Source organism: Notechis scutatus, chromosome 1, assembly GCF_049901735.1.
Source record: "Notechis scutatus isolate UNSWTSFEM ecotype Mainland chromosome 1, rNotScu1.2, whole genome shotgun sequence".
Classification (NCBI taxonomy): Eukaryota; Metazoa; Chordata; class Lepidosauria; order Squamata; family Elapidae; genus Notechis; species Notechis scutatus.
In genome coordinates this window covers 231,239,918-231,265,061 of record NC_142009.1, presented here as the reverse complement: position 1 = coordinate 231,265,061, position 25,144 = coordinate 231,239,918, and the positions used below count along the sequence as shown (strand labels likewise).

Genomic DNA, 25,144 nt, shown 5'->3' with positions numbered 1-25,144 from the left:
ATTTTTAAAAGGCTTGTTTTGTGTATAGGTAAATATAAGCTTTGGAAAGTATGTTTATTGATTTCTTCTTTACTAATTGAAGGAAAGTTAAATGTTTGTTGAATGCTGGAAAAAAACTTCCTAAAATTAAGAGTAGTTTGACAGTGGTGGGTTCCCTTTGGTTGCATGCATTCACTTGGGAAATTTCACTTGGAATGAATTAACTTCAGTTCGTTAGTTGACATGCATTCAGTGTGCAGTGAGTACAAAGCCATTTATTTTTGTATTTATTTATTGCTGCTGACATTGAAGCACGGGGATCAGGAGCATAATTTCTAAATTTAATTCCAAAGAGTCAAGACGATCCTTAGGCTATAAAATGACCAATAAGATGTGGATATTACTGTACAAGAGGAGCCAGGCCAATCTGGTTGTTTGCTCGGTCGAAGACACAATAGTACTGACGAATGAAGATATCACCAAGGATCCAAAGCTCAGATTGGAAAAACATATTCTCGAAGCCACTTGTGCAATAACTTTGGGACTGAAAGAGAAGTACAAATATATGATGAATTTGAATGGCCTAACTAGAGGGCCTTTACAAAGCAAAGGGAAGCTGACATTCCCCCTCCCCCTTTCCTATTGAGTGTTCCTTATCCGTGTTGGAGTAGCAGAAAACCATATTTGCATTGAATAGGCTGTCTCCCTTGTCTACCTCGAACTTGCCTTTTGTTTAAATCTGGAGTCATCTGATTTCCCTCCAAGGCGATGGGTGACAAACCCTTACAGATATTGCATACCTTAAGCCTGCTGTTGGGTTATGTTGGAGTAAGGGAAAATGCTACTATGTTCATCTTAGTATGCTAACACTGACTAAAACACAGGCTGGGGAGAAAATGAAGGCAATGCCATGGAGGAAAGTAACTGTTGCTAGAATAGGATTGTATCTTAGTTATACGCAAGGGAAAGACCAGAATGCTGAGAATCATATTCGGACTCTGTATGAAACTTTCTGAAGAGCCCCATGGATGATATATAACAGTGAATCATACATGGTTTTTCATTTAACAGTGCTTGCTCTTTAACTGTGCTTTTCTTGAACATTTGTACATAGACTATAGCATAATGAAATAATAATGCCATAAGGAAAGAATCACTTTACGTATATCTTCCATACTATGAACATTAGGTTTATATTGCAATATTTGTGATTAAGCATAGTATTATTCTTGAGTTCAAAATAATAAGCTGGTACAATACTCTTTCTTTAAAATAATCTCCTACAGCTTTCCTCAATCTGGTTCTATTTAAATGTGTTGGATTTCTATTCTGATAATGCTCCAGATAGCCCAAACACTGGAAATTGAACTCTAACATAGTAAGGGTGGTCTACTATGGAGAAATGAGATCGACTAGAAATGAATATGATCTACATGAGAATAATCTTATCGCTAAATGTGTTGAATTTCATGTTCAGAATTGCAGAGTTCAAGTCTTAATGCATAATGAAAATACTGCTATGATAAAAATTATCAAAAGCACTTCAAATGTTAGACGATATCTCCCAAGTGACTGAGATTGTCTTCCTATAATTTTTCCATAGGTCAGGGTTTTTTTTTCTCTAGAGGTTTAAGCCTAACCCTAAATTATTTGAGATAATTTTTTGGGTAAACCACAGATCTTACCTGGCGAATGTAGGCACTGGCAGGCACAGGGTATTGAATGCCATTGATGGTGAAGACGATGTCAGGCAGTTCATTGATAGCATTGCAGTTGACTATATACTGATGTGAAGTAGGATGAACAGAAAACATATATTAGCATCCCCATAACATTTGAGAAAGGAAAAAAAGCTGGGCGTTAGAGACTAGAAATTGTCCAGAAAAAGATGCGTTAGGACGACCCCACCCCAGGGCAAAAGCCACCTCTGACCCTTTGGCCCTCCTTATCCATCCCATGTGATTTTATTTTGAAGGTGACTGCTATTCCACCCCCCCGATTTACATATGTGCGTGTGCGCATGTCTATGCACCTTCACAGCTCTACTGGTTCAGCTCTCCACAAGAGTCCCAGTTTCTTATGTGGCTTGAGAAAATTAATTGCTCAGTCCTGCATTAGAATGATGCTTCCTGAAACAAGATGTTCTTAGAATCTACTATGACCTCAGATGAGGATTATATTCCAAGCGATAGCTGTTTGCAGTGTGGAAGGCATACCACATGTAAGCAGAACAATATCAGGAGAGGAAGAATGGAGTTTGGCTAGTAATAGCCAATTTGTATCTTTGTGGGTTTCATTTTCTTTCATTTTTATGTGTAATCTTGGTCTAGTAGAGGAATCAAAGGAACCTGAGCTGAGGGCTTGCTGGAGAATGCAAAGTCCATGATAAGGGTCTCAAGAACCTAGGATGTCATAATATATCAGTGTAACATGGGTGGATCAAAGTAGTGTGGCCTTTTGCAATTGTCAGATGGAAACTTTGTCAATGCAGATTTTCTAAATGTCATTCAATATTTTTTGGTATAGCACCCAGTATACTGATAACCACTGGAACCACCACAGCTGCTTTATCCTATAACCTTTCAGATCTTGATGCTTTGTGATCTTCTTCAATTCTTCTTTGTCTTCTACTATCCCCTGATACTACCGCATGAATTGTCCACGCTTTCTTCTTTTCAATAGTTAAATCTGGTGTGTTGTGAGTCTAGACTTTATCAGTTTGTATTTGGAAATCTGACATTTTAACGTGCTAAATTTTTACTACTTTTTCAACCCTATATTCCCAGCAATTTTTCATTACTGGTAATGATTATTTATTTATGTATATTAATTGTAGTTGCATAGCATTATTATCAAGCTTACCTGACCATTGGAATCTTGGCTACCACCAATGAAGTTCTGAATCTTAGCAATGCCATTGGGGGGACCTGCCAGGAGGGAGGTACCAGTGTCAACAATAGCTTGGCAGCCACCGGAACAAGCAATGGTTTGACCATTGACGGTGATACTGAAAAGAAATATTCAGGTAAAGATGAGAAAAAGAAAACTACCACAACCTTTTGCCTGCAGGTCTTTTGAAATGACAAAACAACTTGGGCCATGAGAAAGGAAGAAGAATGAGAAAGATTCAAAATAATTCACCTTGACTTTTTTTTCCGATAAGAAGGAATCGAAGGAAACTCTGGCAGGCTTTCAAGTGTCTATTATTATATCACAATGCTAAACTATAATCCTATAATTGTTAAAGTGTGTGAATAGAATAGAATAACAGAGTTGGAAGGGACCTTGGAGGTCTTCTGGTCCAAACCCCCTGCCTAGGCAGGAAACCCTACACCACTTTAGACACATGATTATCCAACATCTTTTCAAAAACTTCCAGTGTTGGAGCATTCACAACTTCTGGAGGCAAGTTGTTCCCCTGATTAATTGTTCTAACTGTCAGGAAATTTCTCCTTAGTTCTAAGTTGGGTGTCCCCCAAGGCGGTGTTCTAGGACCAACTCTCTTCATACTCTACATAATGACCTCTGTGATCACATTAAGAGCAACTGTGTTCGTTGATGATGTAAAGCTGTTCAATACCACAGACAATACTGCTACCCTTCAAAAAGATCTTGACTATGTATCAGAATGGTCAAACAAATGGCAACTTCAAATCTCAACAAATAAATGCTCTGTCTTACATATTGGCGAAAAAAATCAGAAAATAAAATACAAGCTGAATAGTCAAGACTTTGTTGATGATCCAAGCTTTGTAAAGGACCTTGGAGTTCTTATCTCTAATGATCTAAGTGCTAGAGCCCATTGTAACTACATAGCCAAAAAGGCATTAAGAGTTGTTAACCTAATCCTACGTAGCTTTTTCCCTGGTCATATCACACTACTAACTAGAGCATACAAAACATTTGCTGGACCAATACTTGAATACAGCTCATCAGTCTGGAACCCACATTACGTATCTGATATTAAAACAGTTGAGAAAGTCCAGAAATATTTCACAAGAAGAGTTCTCCACTCCTTGATTGCAGGAAATACAACTTCAGAAACAGAGTGGTCAATGTCTGGAATACTCTACCTGACTCTGTGGTTTCTTCCGCAAACCCTCAAAACTTTAACACCTTAGACTTTCTACGATTGACCTCACCCCTTTCCTAAGAGGTCTGTAGGGGGCATGCATAAGCGCACCAACGTGCCTACCATCCCTGTCCTATTGTTTCTTTTATTTTTCTTATATGTACCCATTTCATGTATTCATAACTATGTATATACTTATACCTATTATCTTGTAAGCGATTGACAAATCAAAATAAATAAATAAACAAATAAATAAATAAAGTTCCTTCTCTCCTTGATTAGTTTTCATCCATTGCTTCTTGTCCTGCCTTCAGGTGCTTTGGAGAATAGCTTGACTCCCTCTTCTTTGTGGCTATTCTTTGTGTCTATTTCCTAGTCTGGCCTACTTCGTAGAACTGACGGACATCTTCTTTTTCCATTATCCTGCACTTTGTTTTTGATTGAATCTATGTGAAGCAGGGATGTGAAGGCTGAAGATGTAGAAGTTGGGTTACCTGTCCAGAGTGATCTGCCAATAGAGTTCAGCAGAAAGGGGCACCCAGTTGAGACTTCCAGTATAGTAGGAGGAGTCAATGCCACCGAACATTACAAAACTCCCTTGCTGGCCATCACTGAAAAATGAACATAGAAGAACATGTCAATTGGAGGAATTGCAAATATTTTTTCATTTCTTTTTTTGTTTCCTATTGTTGACCCATTGACACTTTTTTAAAGTAATATCCTTAAAACAACGGGTTAATTTCTTGATTGTTTCATCTATAAGCTACTGGTAGTAGCAAAGAGTTAGAGAGTTGTATCTCTTGGCTGCTATCAAGTGATTATATGAGCACAACAAGGGTAAATGCTGTTGAAGAAATTGAATTTAGCTCTGGGAATTGGTGTAAAACTACAGATTCTTTCAGTTCATTCTTTTCCTATATATTCAGCATATACCCTAAACCTTTAATAAATAACAGGGTATACGGCTTATCTGAATCATTCACTGACCTGGTGCCAATCTGTCCACAATGTTCCCTCTGGACTACTGATTTCTGTCCCATGTATAAGTTTCATGTAAGGAGATAAGATGCTCTCTAGTTCCGAATTTCCTGAGGACATTCTTCTCATGGTCAACCCAGTCAGTGGGCTTTCTATAATCCATAATAGAAGCTTCGATAATAGAAGCTCACATACACTCTTTTCTGTGGTTTTCTCAATTATCTAGCATGTATCAGCTATAATATTTCTTATTCTTCAATCTTTTCTAAAGCCAGCTTGAACATTTGGCATTTCATTTTCCAGATAACCTGCATTGGTTGATCCTAAGTTTTATTTTGCTGGCATGTGAAATTATGGATATGGCATTAACCTGCTTCCCCCATTTCCTTTGTTGGTCAGAAGCCTCCTGGGAAGATTACTAATGGCAACCACTTGATTCCAGGATGCTGCAACTATAATAAATATATGCCAGTTGCTAAGCATCTGGATTTTGATCATGTGACCATGGGGATGCGGCAATAGTTGTAAATACAGAGGCAGTCATAAATCACTCTTTTTGGCCCTTCAAAACTAGTTAAACTAATAGTTGTCAGTTGAGGACTACCTGTAGTGTATATACTCCTGGAATATACTCCTAGTATTCTTCACTCATCGCTCTAAGGAATGTCCCTGCTGCTATGATGATGCAACCTAGCAGAACTCAAAGGGATAGAAATAATTTACCATTGACTTGCTGCAGGAATTTTGTTTTTAAAAGTTCCTATTCTAGCCCACAGTCCTGGAATTTTTTTTATACTATCCAAATACTAAACAGGTCCAACCCTGCTTCGTCTTTTTGGGATCAACCACAGTCACCTACATGCTACCACCTGCAGTTCATGATGATATGCATACCACTTTATAGGGCTAGTGTTCAGAGGTGGTATTCAGCAGGTTCTGAAATTTTGAGTAGTTTGGAGAACCCCAGAAATTACCACTTCTCAGTGGAGACTTTACAGTATCCTTCTCCTGCCACGCCCACCAAGCCATGCCCACAGAACTGGTAGTAAAAAAAGTTGAATCCCAGCACTGATAGTGTTATTGTATGTGAGTGATTTAAAAAAAACAACTCACTGGGGATTTTTTACAATATTTTACCTCTTGTAATAATGCACTGAAAACCTGTAAAACTGGAAAGGATTGTCTATTGTGGAGTTTCTCCAGAGGTAATATGGTTGGCACCAGAGGTGGTATTCAGCAGGTTCTGACCAGTTCTGGAGAACCAGTAGGGGAAATTTTGAGTAATTTGGAGAACCTGCAAATACCATCTCCGACTGGCCCCGCCCCCATCTATTCTCTGCCTCCCGAGTCCCAGCTGATCGGCTGGGTCTCCTTTTGTTGCCCTGCACAGGAGAATGGAGCTGGAAAGCAGGTTAGTGGGGTGGGGAGGGAATGGGATTTTGCAGTAACCTTCCCATGCCACACCCACCAAGTTACGCCCACGGAACTGGTAGTAAAAAATTTTGAATCCCACCACTGGTTGGCACCCACGCCCTCTCTCCCTTCTAGCAACAGAAAGTAATCAGTCCCTTCAGAAAAGCGTGCACAGATCATTGTTACTTACGAACTCAGGAAGACGGAAAAGAGATCCTGGGATACCAGACCTTCACTCATCATGTTGTCAAAAACAGGAGTGGCGCCAGAGGCAGACAGCCTAGGGTAAGCCAGACCCAGGATGCCATCAAAGGGGGAATAATAAAGGAAGCTACCTGGCTCGGTCTGACTCAGACCAAAGATTTGGTTGGTGACCTCAATACTTCCAACCTGTGCAGAGGAACAGGGAGAAATGTTATACAAGTCCTTTTTAATTTCAAGCACTACTACTACATTTGTGTCGGAAGCACATACCGAGGCATTTTAATTTCAGTTTCAAGCAGATTTATGCATAGGTACATATGTTTGCAAACAAACCTTGAACAATTCATATAATTCACTTGATTCTAATTGATTTTTGAATAAACTGCTTTGCCGTTTAATGTCTATCTCGTAAAATAGCCTCAAAGGAAATCGCTATGTATGTCCTATTAGTTTACCATCTGCATCTGTTTCTCTCTGCCCAAATCTAAATTTTGAAAGGAGTATAATTGACCGCAGAGTCAGGATTAATCTCCTGGCAAAGAATTAGCAATGATTCTCAAAAAAAAGACATTGTTGAAATATAGTTTGAGCTATAATCCAATAAATGTCTGGATCTTATCCATTAGAATTAGTGGCTATCCATTGATATCAACATTATATATCAGTATACACATCTCTTACAGATTCCACAGTGGACATGGAGGAATTCTATGGATAATACAAGAAGTGCTAAATGTAGCATCAGGAAAGAATATAAATGTTACAAAAGGGTGTTTGGAATGCAAAAATATGAAGAAACCTGGAAATATAGGAAAATCGGGCTGGCTAACACAATAAAGCAAAAAACTACTTCAAATACAGATACCACACTTGGATTTCACTTGAGATATAAGCCTTGAATCCTGTCAATTACACACCAGGAAACAAACAATTGAAAAATGAAATCCTGTAAGCCAGGATACTTCCAGCTGCAGAGTATGGAGCAGCGACTGTGAATCATTGATGTTTAATATATGGGTTAAACTCAGAAAAATAAAGAGAGCAGGTATGCCAACAAGGTTTGATCAGAAGAACAAAGAAACAGAATCTGGGATCAATGTGTATTTAATACTTTTAACTTAAATGACAGGCAACCCAAGGTTTCTAAGGAGACCAGAAACAACTGAAAACTGAAGGAAAACCAATACAAAAAGGAATAAATCCTCATAGTTTTCAAAACAAGCCAGAGAAGGATAGGTAAATTAAAGCTTTGAGCAACTAAGATGACTGAAATTGACATTATTGTTAAGCAAAAAAGGATAGGAAAAACTCAACAAAGGAAAATAATTAGAAAAACAAAGATTTTTTTTTGAAAAAAATTCAGAGCACTCACAGGTTATTTTATTGCTAAGGTAAGTATGCCCATCAATAATTGTGAAAGAGATCTAATAGAAAAAGTAGATTGAAGGAAGATCCCAATGCTATAATGAAACCTTTTACAATGGGATTATAGAGTAATAGGAATATCTGTCGAGGAAAGGAATATATTCAGAAACCAACTCAAGAAGCATTTGAGATAGAAAAGGCAGTAACCAGCTGGCAGATAGGAAAACACCAGGGACAGATGAAAAATCCACTGAACTGTTCAAAACTGTAAGACGGGGCAAATCTAATTTTATTTACAGCTTTATTGTCAGGAAATATTGTGTGAAAAAGTTAAGTGTTTTTGCCTAAGAAAGAAGACCTAAGACAACATGCAATTATCAAACCATTGGATTAATTTCTCATGCAAGCAATGTTATTTAATTTTTCACAAAAAAAGCCAGAGCATGCATGGAGAAATAAATGCCAAATGAACAGGCAAATTTGTGTGGAAGTGTAGCGAGCTGACATCAGATAAATAATTAAGAGTACAATAAAACAGAAAGAGATACAGCTTCACTGATTATAGCAAAGCCTTTATTTTACAGGCCATGCCAGAATGTGGTATATATTACTAATGGGTCATTATTCTTTGGATAAGCTTCTATTCTATTCTATTCTGTTCTATTCTATTCTATTCTATTCTATTCTATTCTATTCTATTATCTGGACAGTCAGAATGATTCAGAACTAAAAAGAGAATGTGACAGGACACATTTTTATCAGAAACAGTCCAAGTAACGAGAATCTAAAAGCTCAGATTCATTATTCGATGAATAATTAACCTTATGTCACAAGAATGTCAAGAAATATTCTACTTTCAAATGAGACATTTATATATAGGCAATTTCAGGCTGCAAATGTTGCATCTGTTTCCTTCTGCATTTTTTGGTAGGAGGTGGACATTTGCCTCTTTTATGAAGACAAAACAGAAAGCACCTCTTGTCTGTTGTCACAACTGTCAGCCCTGTTCTTAGTTTTCACAATATTGACCCTGTACCCATTTAACTTTTACAGCAATACATTAACAGAACAGTAGGATGGAATGAGATGACAGCTGGAATCAAAATGAGTAGTGCTGCTTCTGAAATATGCTAATGACTCTGTTTTGCTAGTTCATAGTAAAAGAGATCTCATTATAAAGGGAAAATAGAAAGTGAAACATCTGTGCTAATTTGTTAAAGTTCAATATTAAGAAAACAAACATAAGCTCAATCAGCAAGTTTAATGAACTTACAGCTGATGGCAAAGAAATGAAAGTGGTACATGGTTTTGTTTTCTTGGGCTCCAGAATAGATAAAAGTAGACAGTATACTATTATTTCCAGGGAAAATAGTTGCAAGTATTATTACAGAGAAAACAAGTTGATAGAAAAAAAGAGCTTTCATGAAAACAAACCAAGATGGTTTTTTGTGAAAATAACTCTCTCAGTTTCCAAACTTTTTGGAAGGTGTTAATGAGCATGTAAGCCAGGTGGCTCAATAGAGATTGTATTCTTGGACTTGATAAAAAAGCCTCAAAAAAGCCTCCTTGTTAAAGCCGGTTGGCATGAAATCAGGAGCCCCATTGGACTGGCAAATAGTTAAAAGACAGGAATAAATGGGCTTGCATTAGTAAGATGTGCACAATTGGCTCTCCAAAGATCAGCATTTGAAGTAGTGGTTTTCACCTGGGTATGAATGATCTGACATTAGCGTTGAAAAATGAGATGCCCCGTTTTACTGTTGAGAGTGGTAAAAGCAAAAAGGGACTATGAAAGATCTCTGTGACTTGAATGATGTGATATTTATGTACATGTCAAAAATATTAGATTGCCTGCCCTAGTATACATACAATCGAAATACAATCGAGATCAAATGAGGTACTAATACCACTCTATAAAGCCTTAGTAAGACCACACCTACAGAACTGCATCCAGTTTTGGTCACCACATTATAAAAAAGATGTTGAGACTCTAGAAAAAGTACAGAGAAGAGGAACCAGGATGATTAGGGGACTGGAGACTAAAACATGAAGAACGGTTACAGGAACTGGGCATGGCTAGTCTAGTAAAAAGAAGGACCAGGGGAGACATGATAGCGGTCTTCCAATATTTGAGGGGCTGCCACAGAGAGGAAGGTGTCAAGCTATTTTCTAAAGCGCCTGTAGGCCAGACAAGGAATAAGGGATGGAAACTGAACAAGGAAAGATTTAACCTGGAAATAAGGAGAAACTTTCTGACAGTGAGAACAATCAACCAATGGAATACTTTGCCCTCGGAAGTTGTGGGAGCGTCATCACTTGAGACTTTCAAGAAGAGATTGGAATGCCATTTGTCAGCAATGGTGTAGGGTCTCCCGCTTGGGTGGGGGATTGGACTAGATGACCTACAAGGTCCCTTCCAACTCTGATTATCTGTTATCTGTTATATATACTGTCAGCTGTCACATAATTATATCTAGGTCTGTTGAAATGAAATGCATAGTGCCCATATATCCTCATATTTGAAACTATTAAATTTATTATTATCTTGTGAAAATGACATTGTGTAACTACAGTACTATGGATTTCTTTCCCCTGATTTGTTCTATGAATAGTTTGAACAGAGAGCCAGTTTAGAGTTGTGGTTATTGCATCAGGCTAAAAACAGGGAGACCATGGGTTCTAATCCTGTCTTAGAAGCAAAATCAAGTGGATGAAAAAGTGGCAAACCATTTCTGAAAAACCTTACCAAAAAAATGGCAAGACTTGTCCAGTCAGCCTCTGAAAATTGGCCATGAGTAAATGGAAAAAATGTTCAATTCATAAATAAAGACCAATTATGGCACAACTTTCCAAGGGACATGCTTATTGATAATTTGAATTTCTTAGATCTTCTAGTCCAGTGATGGCTAACTATTTCATCATTGTGTGCTGAAAGTGCATGTGTGCACGTGCTCACACATGTGCCTGCATCCATAATGCAATGTGTGCACAACCCCGTCCCTCTGCACATGTGCATGCGCATGCAACCCCTTATGCATGATGCACGCCTCTGCGCATGCGTGCACATCTCACGCACCCCCCCCAAGGGACGCATGCGCAGCAGATACCCAACAATCAGCTGTCTTTTGGGCAGCGCGCGCGCATGTGCAGTGCATCTGTTCTGGGCGATGGCTTGTGTGCCAGCAGAAATGGCTCTGTGTGCCACTTCTGGCATGCGTGCCATAGGTCGCCATCACAGTTCTAGTCTATTACTGAATTTCTTAATTATTTAGTCATGAGTGCATGCATAACAAGGCTTGTTAAAGTTCCTTGTTCTTCTTGACTATGAAAATTCCCAAAACAGATATCATAGTCTTGGCTGCCTCTGAGGTTAACAAGGATCAGAAGTTGGAAAGAGCTAAAAAGCTTTTGCCATAAGTAAAATCTATACAGAATTCAATGAGGTCTTCCCTGTTTGTCCAACCAGAATCATGTCAACTCAGTCTAATTTCCCAAAGGATAGCTTTTCAGTCTCATTTTCTTTGGCAGTTTACCTGGACAGTATCATAGCCTAGGAATCCAGTCATGCTTCCGGTGCCATAGGTGATGGATACGCTCTGGCTGGTGGCCTGGAAAGTGGATGACTGTTGTGGATTGAATTTATGATGGTTAGCTGCAAAGATAAGTAATTGTAGTATGGTGTGGACATATTGAATATGCAACAGAACAGAAAGAGCAATACAGAGTAAGAGAGATCTTGGCATTTTACTCATCCCAGTGCAATACTCTCTAATGTGTGAACTCTGTCCTCAGTCATAGCTAACCTGAAGGCTGGTTATAATTTGGAGGCGGAAAAAAGTTATATTTCCCTTTTACGTCATGTGGGGGGAAAATAGGTAATAGTTCTACTATTAGACATTTTACTGTATCTGGCTTTATAGCTGTAATAAACTGATTTGATTATCCCTTACATTATATTCCTCGCCTATTTCCAAGCTCATGCCTAAACATTGGCTATGTAGGAACATGTTTTGTTATTCCATAATAATCCTCTTGAGTAGCAGCTCCCCAAAGATGTCTCAAGCAGTCAATTTTCCTGATATCAGTATGATCCACGTTGAGCACGTTGGAAAGACAGATGGACATGAGAATAAAGAAGTCTCCCTGATTTGGTCTCTTTCCAATGTGTTGGGATCGGAGTTCCAAGGATTCCCAGTCAACAGGCCAACACAGATGCTGTGATGGGAATTGTGATCTATTACATTTAGAAGGTACTAGCTTGAGCAGAGGTCTCCAAACTTGGCAACTTTAAGACTTGTGGACTTCAATTCCCAGAATTCTCCAGCCAGCTATGCTATATATGCTATGCTGGCTGGAGAATTCTGGGAGTTGAAGTCCACAAGTCTTAAAGTTGCCAAGATTGGGGCCCCCTGAGCTTGAGGATTGCTTGAATAAAGAGTAACCTCTTTCTGGAGGCATCAGTTATGGAGGCTACTTACAACAAGCTTCACTGGAGCAGTACACAGAAGGGACCCACAAGTTGGAAGAACCAGTGTCAAAGATGACTGTGAACTGTTGTGGTGGAGTGCCAATTGAGATAGTGCCAATGTACTCGATCTGTGGAGGCAGAAAAAGGAACATAATAAAAGAAAATCCATCCCTGATATTTCCATAGCATTTTTGAGGCAAGAGAGAGGAATACTTCTTTTTAGACGAAAGTAAGTTTGACAAGTTTTTTAAACAATACAAATCTGCTCAATTTGTTACAGTAGAATACTGTTTATGTTCCATGATCTCAAATTGCTTTGAAACATTTAAAATTATAACTTTCTAAACCTGTATGTCTCTTTTACTGCTCTCCAGAGCAAGGAACTATTGATTTAAATCAATAGGTGTTGAGATTCTCTAGCCTTGTCCATAGGCTAAATGCTGAGTATCTCCTCCTAATGTGGAATACTTACATCTAGATAATTTTGCAAGGGTTCACTGGCAAAGGTATTTTGCAGCCCGGGGAAATATTTTGTGCCAAGGTTATAAGGATGCTTCTTCAGGAAATCATCTAGCAGCCCATGCTCTTCAAGAGTTTGCCTGACGGATTTTGTTTTCTTTAGGTGAATCCTGAGTATTGAATAATGGAAAGGAAAAGATTAATAAGTGAGAGATAGTGCTCATAGCATTAAAGATTAAAAAAAGATTAAAAATGCATTTTGGACAGCATTCTCTGATTCAACACTCGTAAGAGGGCTACAACCTTCAGAATTTCCAGCTAGAATGAGAGTTATAATTGCAACATATCTGGAAGCCCTCAGGATGGGAAAAGTTAGGTTCAGATTTATTCCTGCCGAGGAAGGACTTGAAATCTAAGTATATCCTGTAGAGAAAGAAGCATGATCTACTTGATGAACACACAGTACATTTGCAGATATAGATATGAAAGGGAAATAAAATATTACTATCAGTGGAAAACCTAGGCAAATTACAGCCTTGTGGCTTGCCCACCAATCACAATTCAAAGTTTGCTGAAAGAATTTGTGGAACATAATTTAGAAAGAAAATTAGATCCTTCTGAAGAAAATGGTACAAAGAAAAATGGTTTTCTTTGAAGAAAGCACAATGCTCAATACTTACTTTGTTGTCAGACACTGGGAAAGTGCCACCAGGCTCAGAAGTAAGAGGCACTTCATGATTGCTCCTTTATTCACAAGCTGTTGATTCAAATGAAATGTGGATCCCAGCTTCTAAGCAACACACTTAGGTTTCCCACACACACATATATAGCTCCAAGACTCTCTTATCATATTTGCATATCATACAAAAAGGCAGGCATTCCTGATATGATTATCTTTTTAAAAACGTCCTTAAGAAGAACTTTCCATGTTATTCTTTTCATTTGCATTTAAGTTCTTGACCTAAAAACCAGGCTCAGGTGTAGGTGACATTGGCAACCATTTGAAAGACTTTGGTACATCCCAAGAGCACTAAAGCAATGTTTTCCATAACTTTTCATCATGTGAACCAATGGTAAAAATGTACACTTTCTTTTAAAAGTAATCTGGATGGAATTCTATTTTTTAGAAAATAAACTATATAATATCAATTAAATATAAATTTAATTTTTACAATTGTGGGCTCCAGATATAGTATACCCAGCATCGTTCAATTTCTGGAAATATATTTTAGGCAGGTTGGTAGCCTTTACAACATTGCAACATTCTGCAAAATCCAGAAGTTGCATCTGGTGCAAAATGCAGAGGTGTGGGCTGAACAATGTATGTTACACCCTGTAATCTATAAACTGCTCTATCAGTTTGCTTCCATATTCAGTTCAAAAATTACCTATAAAGCCCTATATGACACGGGACTGAGTTATTTGAGGGTTCACCTCTACCTAGGTAGATCTACCTGTCATATCAGGTACAGCAGGAGAGGCATGTTTTGTGCCCCATCCACTAAGGAGCCTCATCTGAAGGGAGGGACCCTTTCTGCCCCGGCACCCACCTTTTGGGGCACCATCCCTTGGAGATGAAACAGGCCCTGACTCTATTGGCCTTTCAGAAGATTCTGAAACCATGACTTTGTTTAGGGATTCAGGTGTGATGTGAAACCTGCCCAGTGGTTCTTCTGAATGTTATGAATGGTTTGTACTCAACTACTAATTTGTGTGTTTTAACAAGGTATTCAATAATGATTTTTTTTCTTAGGTTTTTAATGTTATTTTTTGAGAGCTGATTGATATAACTGTGACTTACCACTCTCACTTCTCCCCATGATGTCAATTTCCACAATTAGAGAACTTTTCCAATAGAGGATTTCTAGTACTAACACTACCAGAGAAAAGATTTGGGGCAGACATTCTATCTTTTTCACCAGAACAGATATTTGGAAAGAAGATTGCCATAGGAAATGGCTGGAACAGATGGTTACTGCACAAAGTTTTAGTCCTGGTTTTGACAAGAGACGAATATTCTGGTGATCCAGAATCTTATGTCTGAAGCCAATAATTTTCTCTAAAACCCACAATTTGTTTTCTTTGTAGCCTGCTCAGGAAAATGAAACCAAACCAGGAAAGTTCTAGTCAATTTCAATTAGGCTTACATTTCCCGGATAAAGGTTTGCTTAGGAAAAGTTGAAAGGAAAGTAAGACGAGGAAAAGATTGATAATCAATGAAAATAGCACAAATCAATCCGAGATGCATTTTATTTTGGGATCAAATGAGTTGGAAGTAAGAGGGGCTGGGTGTCTGAAAATTCCTGAAGCCATTTGGGATAGGAAATAAAAAAGAGGTTGCAAACTTCTATCCTTTGTAAAATGTTGTGCAATGAAAAAGTTTTCTTTCAACAAGCACAAGCCTAATATTCTCAGCTTCCCTCTGGTCCATTTCAAATTCTGTGTGACAGGAAGCAGCTCACCCTCACTTTTATTTTTATTTTATTTGGTTTGTTAATTGCTTACAAGATAATAGGTATAAGTAAAAACATAATTATGAAATACATGGATACTGTTGTGAACTAAAGAAATGTAATTAATAAAGATTCATTTGCATAGCAGGATCGTAATCCTGCACTTCCTATTGGCCCATATAATGGCAAGTTATGATTGGTTCATTCCGAGCAATCTGACTGGCTGTTGGCGGGCCGAGTCCCATTGGACGAGGTTCAAACCCTATAACAACATCCATTGGTCATCCGGATAGCAGTTCACTCTGTAAAAGGGCGGCCGCTATCCGGGGGTTTTTGTCTCTGTTATCATGCTGTAAATAAAGAGCTGAAGTTCACGTGAAGCAGTTTCATCTTCGTTTCTACGCCCATGCTTCATACTTATCACTGGCGACGAGGATGGGATACGGAGACAATAGAGGTGGCTAAACCCCACAGAGCACCAATCAAGCACGTGGCTGAGAGCACACCTACATCGGCAGGATGTCCGGCGGCGCTACACCACCCGCTCCTTTTAACCCAGAAAAAGAAGACTGGGAGTCGTATATGGATCGTTTCCAGATATTCCTGGAAACCAACAATTTAGAGCAGGGGTCCCTAACCGCCGGTCCGCGGACCGGTACTGGGCCAGCGGAACAAGCCTTACCGGGCCGCTGGTTGCTGGCGCCGCCATCTTTTTGGTAAAAAGCGCTCCGGTGAGCTTTTCGGGTAGAAAGCTCACCGGAAGCGCTTCGTCAAAAAGATGGCAGCGCCAGCGCTTCGGTGAGCTTTTCCAGGTAGAAAGCCATTTCTACCGAAAAAGCTCACCGAGCGCTGCGCCGCCATCTTTTGAACGCTCGGTGGCGCCCGGTGACGCTTTTTCGTCATAAAAGATGGCGGCGCCCAGTTGACGCCGGTACCGGGCCGCGGCGCCCAGCTGATGCCGGAACCGGGCCGCGGCGTCGAAAAGGTTGGGGATCCCTGATTTAGAGGACGTTTCCACCAGCAAGAAAAGAGCAGTCTTTCTGACTTACTGCGGGCCTGCCGTTTTCCGGGTGGCTAAAGCACTTGCAAAACCGGCTGAAGTAAAAGAAATGGGTTGGGACACCCTCGCACCCCTCCTTCGGGCTCATTATGCATCCACCGCATCAACATTGGCCCAAAGACGCGAATATTACCAGAGGGACCAACAGAAAAACCATAGCTGCCCAGTTCTGGGATTAGATGCACGACACGGGCACAGAAGGCCTATGGAGAAAGACAACGTCAGTTTTCCAAAGGCCGTCACCTATGCTACTGCAGCAGAAGAAACCAGGAAGTCGGCTGCTCGAAGGCGCCGCAACCACGCTCTGCTTCGTCAACTCGCCCATGACACTTCACCTGGTTTAGAGAAGTTTCCGGCAACAACGAATCGTAAGCCGGAGAGTAATGAAGAAGAAGTCATCAGGATTCGGGGCAATCAAAGTCCACGAACTCTAAGGACTCCGCACAAATGCAAATTCCGCTACGCACTCTGCCAAAGTTGTGGAGCCAACCATAAGAGAAGCAACTGCAAATTCCGCTACGCACTCTGCCACGCCTGTGGAAAGAGAGGCCACATCGCACGGGCCTGCAGAAGCAAGAGAGAGTCCAACCCGAACCGAAGGGAGAACAACCTCCGACAACCCGCAAGAGACATTCTTGTAAATCGGCATCGCTTGGGTAACCAAGAAAACAACCACTCCTACAGAAACCGGGCACCAGCTCTTCAAGCAAAACGGGAAGAGGCACACCAAACGACAACCATCGGCCACGCTTCGCCACTAGACGCACAGAAAATCCGAGTGAGAGTCGCCATAGAAAACCAACCTTGCCAAATGGAAGTCGATTCGGGGTCGTCCCTCTCGATGGTTTCCTGGAAGACCCTCAAACAACTCATCCCTGCCATCCGTCGTCAGGATCTCAGCACCCAGAAAATCGTCCTCAGGGATTACCAGGGGAACACGATTCCAGTCGCCAGCTTGACTCAAGTCCAAGTAACTTTCAAAAATCGCAGTGCAGCACTTCCATTGACTATCGTCGATGGTAACCGGCCCAGCTTGCTAGGCCTACAATGGTTCGCCCCACTAGGGATTGAACTAGCCGGCATTCACCATGCCGAGAGCGACGATTGGGAAGAGGGCATCATCCAAGAATTCCAGGACGTGTTTTCGGACAACTTAGGCAAGTACAAGGGGACCCCTATATCATTTAGCCTCAATCCAGAAGTAGCCCCTATCCGTCTTAAGCCTCGTCGGGTTCCGTTCGCCCTTAAACCCAAGATCGACGAGCAACTTGATAAGTTAATAGCCCAAGGGGTGTTGGAGCCTATTGACCATGCCCGTTGGGAAAACCCCATCGTAACCCCCATCAAACCGGATGGGTCAATCAGAATTTGTGGAGACTACCACGCCACCCTGAACCACGCACTCCAACAGAGCGCTTATCCGGTGCCGGTGGTTCAACATCTTCTCCACTCCCTGGGGGGCGGGAAGATCTTCGCAAAGTTAGACTTAGCGCAAGCGTATCAACAACTACCCGTTGATACGGAAACCGCAGAGGCACAGATTATCGTTACACACCGAGGTGCCTTTAAATGCAACAGACTCCAGTTCGGAGTGAGTGTAGCCCCCAGGATATTTCAGAGTCTAATGGAGAGACTTTTGCAAGGCATAAAAGGGGTTGTGCCGTATTTTGATGACGTTTTAATTGCTGCCCCTAATAAAGAAGAGCTCGAACGGCGTCTCAAACTAGTTCTACATAGATTCAAAGACGCCGGCCTAAAGGTGAAAAAAAAATAACTGTCAACTGTGTACTGAGCGGGTGGAGTTTCTTGGGTATCTCCTCGATAAACAAGGGATTCACCCCACCGAGACCAAACTCAAAGCAATTAAAAACGCCCCAAGACCTAAAAGTAAGGCTGATCTCCAGGCTTTCTTGGGACTCATCAATTTTTACAACATCTTTTTGCCTCACAAGGCAACAGTAGCCGAACCCTTACATCGACTTCTCGACAAGAAAGCTATTTGGGTTTGGGGTCACAGAGAAGAACACTCTTTCAGAAAGGTGAAAGACTTATTAACTTCTGACGCTGTGCTAATGCAGTACAACGAGACTTTGCCATTAAACATTACGTCCGACGCGTCACCGTTTGGGGTTGGAGCCATTTTGAGCCACGTGTTACCAAACGGGAATGAGGCTCCTATTGCTTACTTTTCCAGCACGTTATCAAAGGCTGAACGAAACTATAGCCAACTTGACAAAGAGGCTCTTGCTCTTGTATCGGCCGTGAAACAATTTCATGAATATGTTTACGGGCGGCCCTTTACTCTAGTCACAGACCACAAGCCTTTACTTGGCATTTTAGAGGTGATAAACCAACGCCGCATATATTGTCACCTAGAATGACTCGCTGGTCAGAATTCCTAGCAGCCTACAACTACGTACTGCAGCATCGCCCAGGGAAGGCCATTCCCCACGCTGACGCTTTGAGCCGTTCCCCACTTCCGGAAACCATCAGCGACCCAGCTCCGACCCTCAATACGCTGCAAATTGAAACCCTCAACTCGCCGCCACTAACGGCAAGGGATATCGCCGCCGACACAAAACGGGATGCTATCCTCGCAAAAGTTCTCAGTTGGGTCAAACGCGGGTGGCCAGTCGAAGAAACCCCCGCCACTTTTGCGCCGTTCAAGCACCGGCAAACGGAACTATTCTCCCAGAAGGGCTGCATCCTATGGGGAGATAGAGTCGTCGTGCCAGAGAGACTACAGCGACTCATGTTGCAAACCCTGCACGAAGGACATCCGGGCATCGTCCGCATGAAGGCTCTCGCTTGAAGCTACGCGTGGTGGCCAGGCATCGATAAACAAATTGAAGCCTGGGTAACCACGTGTAGAAACTGCCAAGAGGTCAGCAACGCCCCACCGAGAGCAACCCCCACCGAATGGGAAACGCCTCGAGGCCCGTGGTCCCGCATCCATATTGATTTCGCGGGACCTACGAAAGGACACACTTTTCTCCTAACCGTGGATGCTTACTCTAACTGGCTCGAAATCCACAAGATGAAAAGCACGACTACTGACTCCGTTATTAAAAAACTAGATAGATTATTCGCAACACACGGTTTCCCGGACATTCTAGTTTCCGACAACGGACTCCAGTTTACTGCTCTCACCTTCGAACAATACTTGGCGGACCGGGGCATCCGCCATGCTTTAACTTCGCCGGCTCACCCTGCGGCAAATGGTAGAGCGGAACGGATGGTCCAATTCCTTAAAAAGACACTACAAAAAATGGACCCAGGGGACATCGACGCTAGATTGAACAAAATACTCTTACTACAACACATTACCCCCCACAGTGTCACCAACAAGACCCCAGCCGAACTTTTAATGGGGCGGAAGCTTCGCTCCCACCTTGACCGATTACACCCGTCTTATTCGCCAGAAAAACCTTGTGGATCCAGCGGAACGTATCGCCAATTCAAGGTAGGCGACTTGGTCTACGCAAAAAACCTTTCCGGCGAACCGTTGTGGGTCCCAGCCACCGTAGTCTACCTTACAGGCCCTAGATCTTACCGCCATAAGACGACAGATGGCAAGATATGGAAACGCCACATAGACCAACTTCGATCTCGTTTACAACCAAATATCCGCGACCCCCCGGACTTCCAAACTCAGGGGGGAGGGAATACCGAGGGGGACGAAGACCGCATAGACGACAATGTAATCGAGGACAGACGGCCACTAAACCGAGTGCTCGCGCCACCTGAAGAAGGTCCGGGATCGGGGGCATCCTCCCCGCAGAGGAACACCATAGTGGAAACATGCCCGCCCGATCCAAGAATGGACTTAAGGGACCCTGATAGTGTCGCGGAATCAACCCCGGGCAAAAACGAGCCTTGCGTTCCACCGGAACCGAACTTTAAACCGGTGGAACAGCGGAAATCAACTAGGCAGGTAAAACGACCTGCATACCTGCGTGATTACGTCACCATGGCCGTCAAATGGAACCCAGGGGGGAGGGGTGTTGTGAACTAAAGAAATGTAATTAATAAAGATTCATTTGCATAGCAGGATCGTAATCCTGCACTTCCTATTGGCCCATATAATGGCAAGTTATGATTGGTTCATTCCGAGCAATCTGACTGGCTGTTGGCGGGCCGAGTCCCATTGGACGAGGTTCAAACCCTATAACAACATCCATTGGTCATCCGGATAGCAGTTCACTCTATAAAAGGGCGGCCGCTATCCGGGGGTTTTTGTCTCTGTTATCATGCTGTAAATAAAGAACTGAAGTTCACGTGAAGCAGTTTCGTCTTCGTTTCTACGCCCATGCTTCATACTTATCAGATACATATAAGAAAAATAAAAGAAACAATAGGACAGGGACGGTAGGCATGTTGGTGCGCTTATGCACACCCCCTACAGACCTCTTAGGAAAGGGGTGAGGTCAATCGTAGAAAGTCTAAGGTTAAAGTTTTGGGGGTTTGGGGAAGAAATCACAGAGTCAGGTAGAGTATTCCAGACATTGACCTCTGTTGCTGAAGTTGTATTTCCTGCAATCAAGTTTGGTGCGATTAACCTTGAGTTTGTATTTATTGTTTGCTCTTGTATTGTTATGGTTGAAGCTGAAGTATTTATTGACAGGTAGGACATTGCAATATATGATTTTATATACTATACTTAGATCGGACCGAAGGCAGCGTAATTCTAGGTTTTCTAGGTCTAGAATTTCAAGTCTGGTGGCATAAGGTATTCTGCAATGAGTAGAGGAGTGGAGAACTCTTCTTGTGAAATATTTCTGGACTTTCTCAACTGTGTTAATATCAGATACGTAATGAGGGTTCCAGACTGATGAGCTGTATTCGAGTATTGGTCCAGCAAATGTTTTGTATGCTCTAGTTATTAGTGTAATATTACCAGAGAAAAAGCTACGTAAGATTAGGTTAACAACTCTTAACGCCTTTTTGGCAATGTAGTTACAGTGGGCTCTAGCACATAGATCATTAGAGATGAGAACTCCAAGATCCTTGACAGAGTTTGGATCATCAACAAGGTCTTGACTATTCAGCCTGGATTTTATTTTCTGGTTTTTGTTGCCAATATGTAAGATAGAGCATTTATTTGTTGAGATTTGAAGTTGCCATTTGTTTGACCATTCTTATACATAGTCGAGGTCTTTTTGAAGGGTAGCAGTATTGTCTGTGGTGTTGAATAGCTTTACATCATCAGCGAAGAGAACGCAGTTGCTCTTAATATGATCACAGAGGTCATTTATGTAGAGTATGAAGAGAATTGGTCCTCGAACACTGCCTTGGGGGACACCACTGTTGATAGGTACAGAATTTGATAGGATGCTCCCAATTTTGACCATTTGTTGTCTGTTTGAGAGGAATGCTTCTATCCAGTTATGCAGGTGTCCAGAGATACCATAAGATTTTAGTTTTAGGAGTAGTTTGTCGTGTACCACTGAATCACAGGCTTCACAGAAGTCTATGTAGATTGCGTCTATTGCTTTGCCCTGATCGAGATGTGTAGTCCATATGTTTTTGCAGTGTAAGAGTTGCAGATTGCAGGATAGTTTTTTTCTGAAACCAAATTGTTTATTAGGGAGTAGGTTGTTTGTCTCTAAGTGGAGGATAATGGATTGGTTAATAATTGATTCCATGTCTTTACAGGTGACGCAGCATAAAGAGATTGGTCTGTAATTTTCAACTAGGCTGGAGTCTCCCTTTTTAAAAATGGGGATGACCGTGGCTTGTGACCATAGTTTTGGCAAGGAGCTGAAAGATTTTTCAACGATTATGCTTAGAGGTTCAGCTATGGCAGTGGATAACTTTTTTAAGAAGTAGGCACATATTCCGTCTGGTCCAATAGATAGAGATGGTTTTAGATTGCGTAGTGCTTTTTCAACATTGTCTACTGTAAAATCAATACGCATTAGATCATTGTAGTTGTCTGTGGTTCGACTAGGAAATACTGGGCATGATCCATTGCTGTTTACAAATACTGAGCCAAAGAATGTGTTAAAGAAGTTGGCTTTAATAGTGTCGTCGTTACAGTCTTTACCATTAGGTCCTTTCAGGGGTGGGATGGACCTTGAGTCTTTTAGTTTGTTGTTTACAAAATTGTAGAAAGTGCGGGTGGAATTGGTGCGTAGAAGGTTTTCCTCTTGCTTAATGTGATAAATGGTGCATTCAGTCTTTATCTGGTGGCATAAATTTTTGTATCGGCTTTTGAAGTTGTCAACATGACCAGATTTGTTTTTCCGCCAAAGTGATCTCTTTTTGGATTGAAGCTTTCTTATTGTTATGGGTGATCTGTTTTTTTCTGGTTTTTTGAGTTGTTATTGGTACATATAGTTTGATGACTCTTTGGACTTCAAGTAAAAATATGTTGTAATGGTCTTCAACAGTATTGTATCCAGTGAATAGAAATTGCCAATCAAGGGATGAGAGATCATTGTCTATAAGATCATAGTTGCCTTTTTTGAAGTTATAATTGGGGATCACATCGTTGTGTTGATTTTTGTGTGGACGTATGTTGAGACAAAAGTCAATCATGCTGTGGTCACTGTTAGAAAAGGGTTCTTTAATTTGTATTCTGTAAATTGAATTCAAACTATTGCAGAAGATGAGATCGAGGCAGTTGTTAAGTCTAGTATTGTTGGTTACTAGTTGTTTCAGTCCCAGGTTTGTTACAGCATTGTAGAAGGTTGCATGTATGGGTTCAGTTTTATATTCATTTAGGGTACAGTTAATGTGAGGTAGATTGAAGTCACCAAGAAAGATAAAAGCGTGTGGGCAGGATGTTGCCCATGTTAGTAGTGAACTTAGCTTGTTTACATGTTTGATGTCATAATCAGGGGCTCTGTAACATAGTAAGAATCGAAATGTGATATTTAAGGTCAGTTCACAGATAATGATCTCAGGAAGAGAAAGCTCTTGGGTAACTTGGATGTTTTTTAGATGTAAGGACTTTTTATAGAAGATAGCAACACCACCTCCTCTACTGATTTCATGATCTGATCAGTAACCATGATAGTGTCTTACTGTGATAATGGAGTCAGGGAGATATGCACTGAGCCATGTTTCACAGACAAATATGATGTCGAATTGAGCCTTATTTAGTAAGAGGAGAAATTCAGGTATTTTATTCACAAGGTTTCTTGCATTGAGTAGCTTGCATTTAAGGCCAGTTGTAGTTGGAATTGAGGTAGTTAGGGGCATGCGTGCCTAGTTTTGAGTGATGGTGGGTTGGATGAGGTAGGGTTGGATGTGGAATTGTGGGTTGTGTGACTTACTTTTGATACAATCAGCACGGTAGTCAATGTAGAGATCCTTCTCCCCATTGTCTAGACGTCTTTTGAGTTCCTTGCGGAGTTCACGGGAGTGGATTCTTTGCTGTATGCTGTATGTCTTGAGCAAAGTTTTTTGTGGTTGGGATTGGTTTTTGCAATGGCATTTATTGTATGAATGAATATGCGTTTGCTGGACTCATTTTTGCAAACAACTCTACAAACTGTTTTTGGTTTTTTTGTTTCTTTCACAAGAACATCTTGTGAAACACAATGATAGTTGCATGAGCAGTGGCCCAGATATACAATACACTTGAAATTTGATATGTATAGCTATTAAAATCCAGTTGTAGAGGTAATCAGAGCAGTCAGACTGTGGGTTACAGTCAAAATGCTATTGAATCTGGATGGACAACTGCAAAACAAGTAGCTTTATTGTATCCAAGCCCAAAGTTATCACTAGTACCCTATTAAGTTTAGACAAGACAATTTACTTTCCATTTAGGACAATTGGGAACTTGCTAAGACCTAGCAAATGTTAAGAAATGTCGATTTCTGGTAGTGGAAATTTCCAATACTTGGAAACAACCTTTATTAAAAGTCCTTTTGCAGTGTTATCTTCACATTCCTGTGCTGGCCATGGAAGCATATCTGCCCTCTTTTATCCTATTGTATGAAAATAGCATTTCAAATAACACTCATCAGTTGCTACTTGGCACTCTATATTTGCTATTGGGTGCAATCCAATTTTAACTTTTTTTTTCCAGATAATTTTTTTTTAACAGAGAGCCTGAATTACCAAGCACAAAAGGGCAAATCTGGGTCAGGGCTAAATTGTGCTTGTTGGTAGTGTTCTGCAGTGACAACTGTTAACCTTCCCCTACAAAACAGTGGCATAAGCTGTGCATCTCACATGTATTCAAAGACATGGAAAAATATGTGCCTGATCAATTCCATCTTAGACTGCCGAAGGTTCTATTGGGAGAAATATCCTTCTGGGTTCAGTTCCAAGTGGGGAAAAAGACACTGGAAACATGGAGGCTGTTTGGAAGGTTTAATGGTGTACAGGACCACATGGCCTGGAGCTCCAGAGAAGGATGATCACATGCTTCAAGGTGAGAAGAGATCAAGAAAAAGGACTCAGGTGCTGAGAGTGCTTGGATTTTATACCCTCTGTTGGGATTTGAATTGGAGCTTGTATTCTAATTCAGTGGTCCCCAACCTTTTTTGTACCAGGGACCAGTTTCACGATTATTCATTCTTTGTGGCCCGGTACAAAATGATCCACGGACCGGTACCGGCATCAGCACGCACGACCAAGGCAAGGCGAGCCGAGCGACCGGCCAGCCAGCCATCCCCCGCTTCTCCCCGCCACCTTCAACTCCTCCTTTGTACCTTCTCACGGTCGATGGGCTTTTC

At 41.2% G+C, this 25,144-nt stretch overlaps 1 protein-coding gene across 1 annotated transcript; it reads right to left on the bottom strand.

The window, feature by feature from the left end:
• Positions 1-379: 379 nt before the first annotated feature.
• On the bottom strand, positions 380-13,692 carry LOC113421907 (pepsin A-like). Its single transcript, XM_026682547.2, has 9 exons — positions 13,619-13,692; positions 12,952-13,108; positions 12,490-12,607; positions 11,545-11,663; positions 6,633-6,832; positions 4,546-4,662; positions 2,842-2,986; positions 1,665-1,763; positions 380-523 (listed from the first exon to the last, which is right to left on the bottom strand). Exons 1-9 carry the CDS (start codon positions 13,672-13,674, stop codon positions 380-382), a joined length of 1,155 nt encoding a protein of 384 aa, XP_026538332.1. The 5' UTR covers positions 13,675-13,692.
• Between the last annotated feature and the right edge of the window lie 11,452 nt (positions 13,693-25,144).

Excerpts from the sequence above, each read along its gene's own strand:
- LOC113421907 (XM_026682547.2), bottom strand. The coding sequence starts at position 13,674 with ATGAAGTGCCTCTTACTTCTGAGCCTGGTGGCACTTTCCCAGTGTCTG. Across the intron at positions 12,608-12,951 it reads CCTTGCAAAATTATCTAGAT|ATCGAGTACATTGGCACTAT; the intron begins GTAAGTATTCCA and ends CTGCCTCCACAG. Across the intron at positions 11,664-12,489 it reads CTGCTCCAGTGAAGCTTGTT|CTAACCATCATAAATTCAAT; the intron begins GTAAGTAGCCTC and ends TTATCTTTGCAG.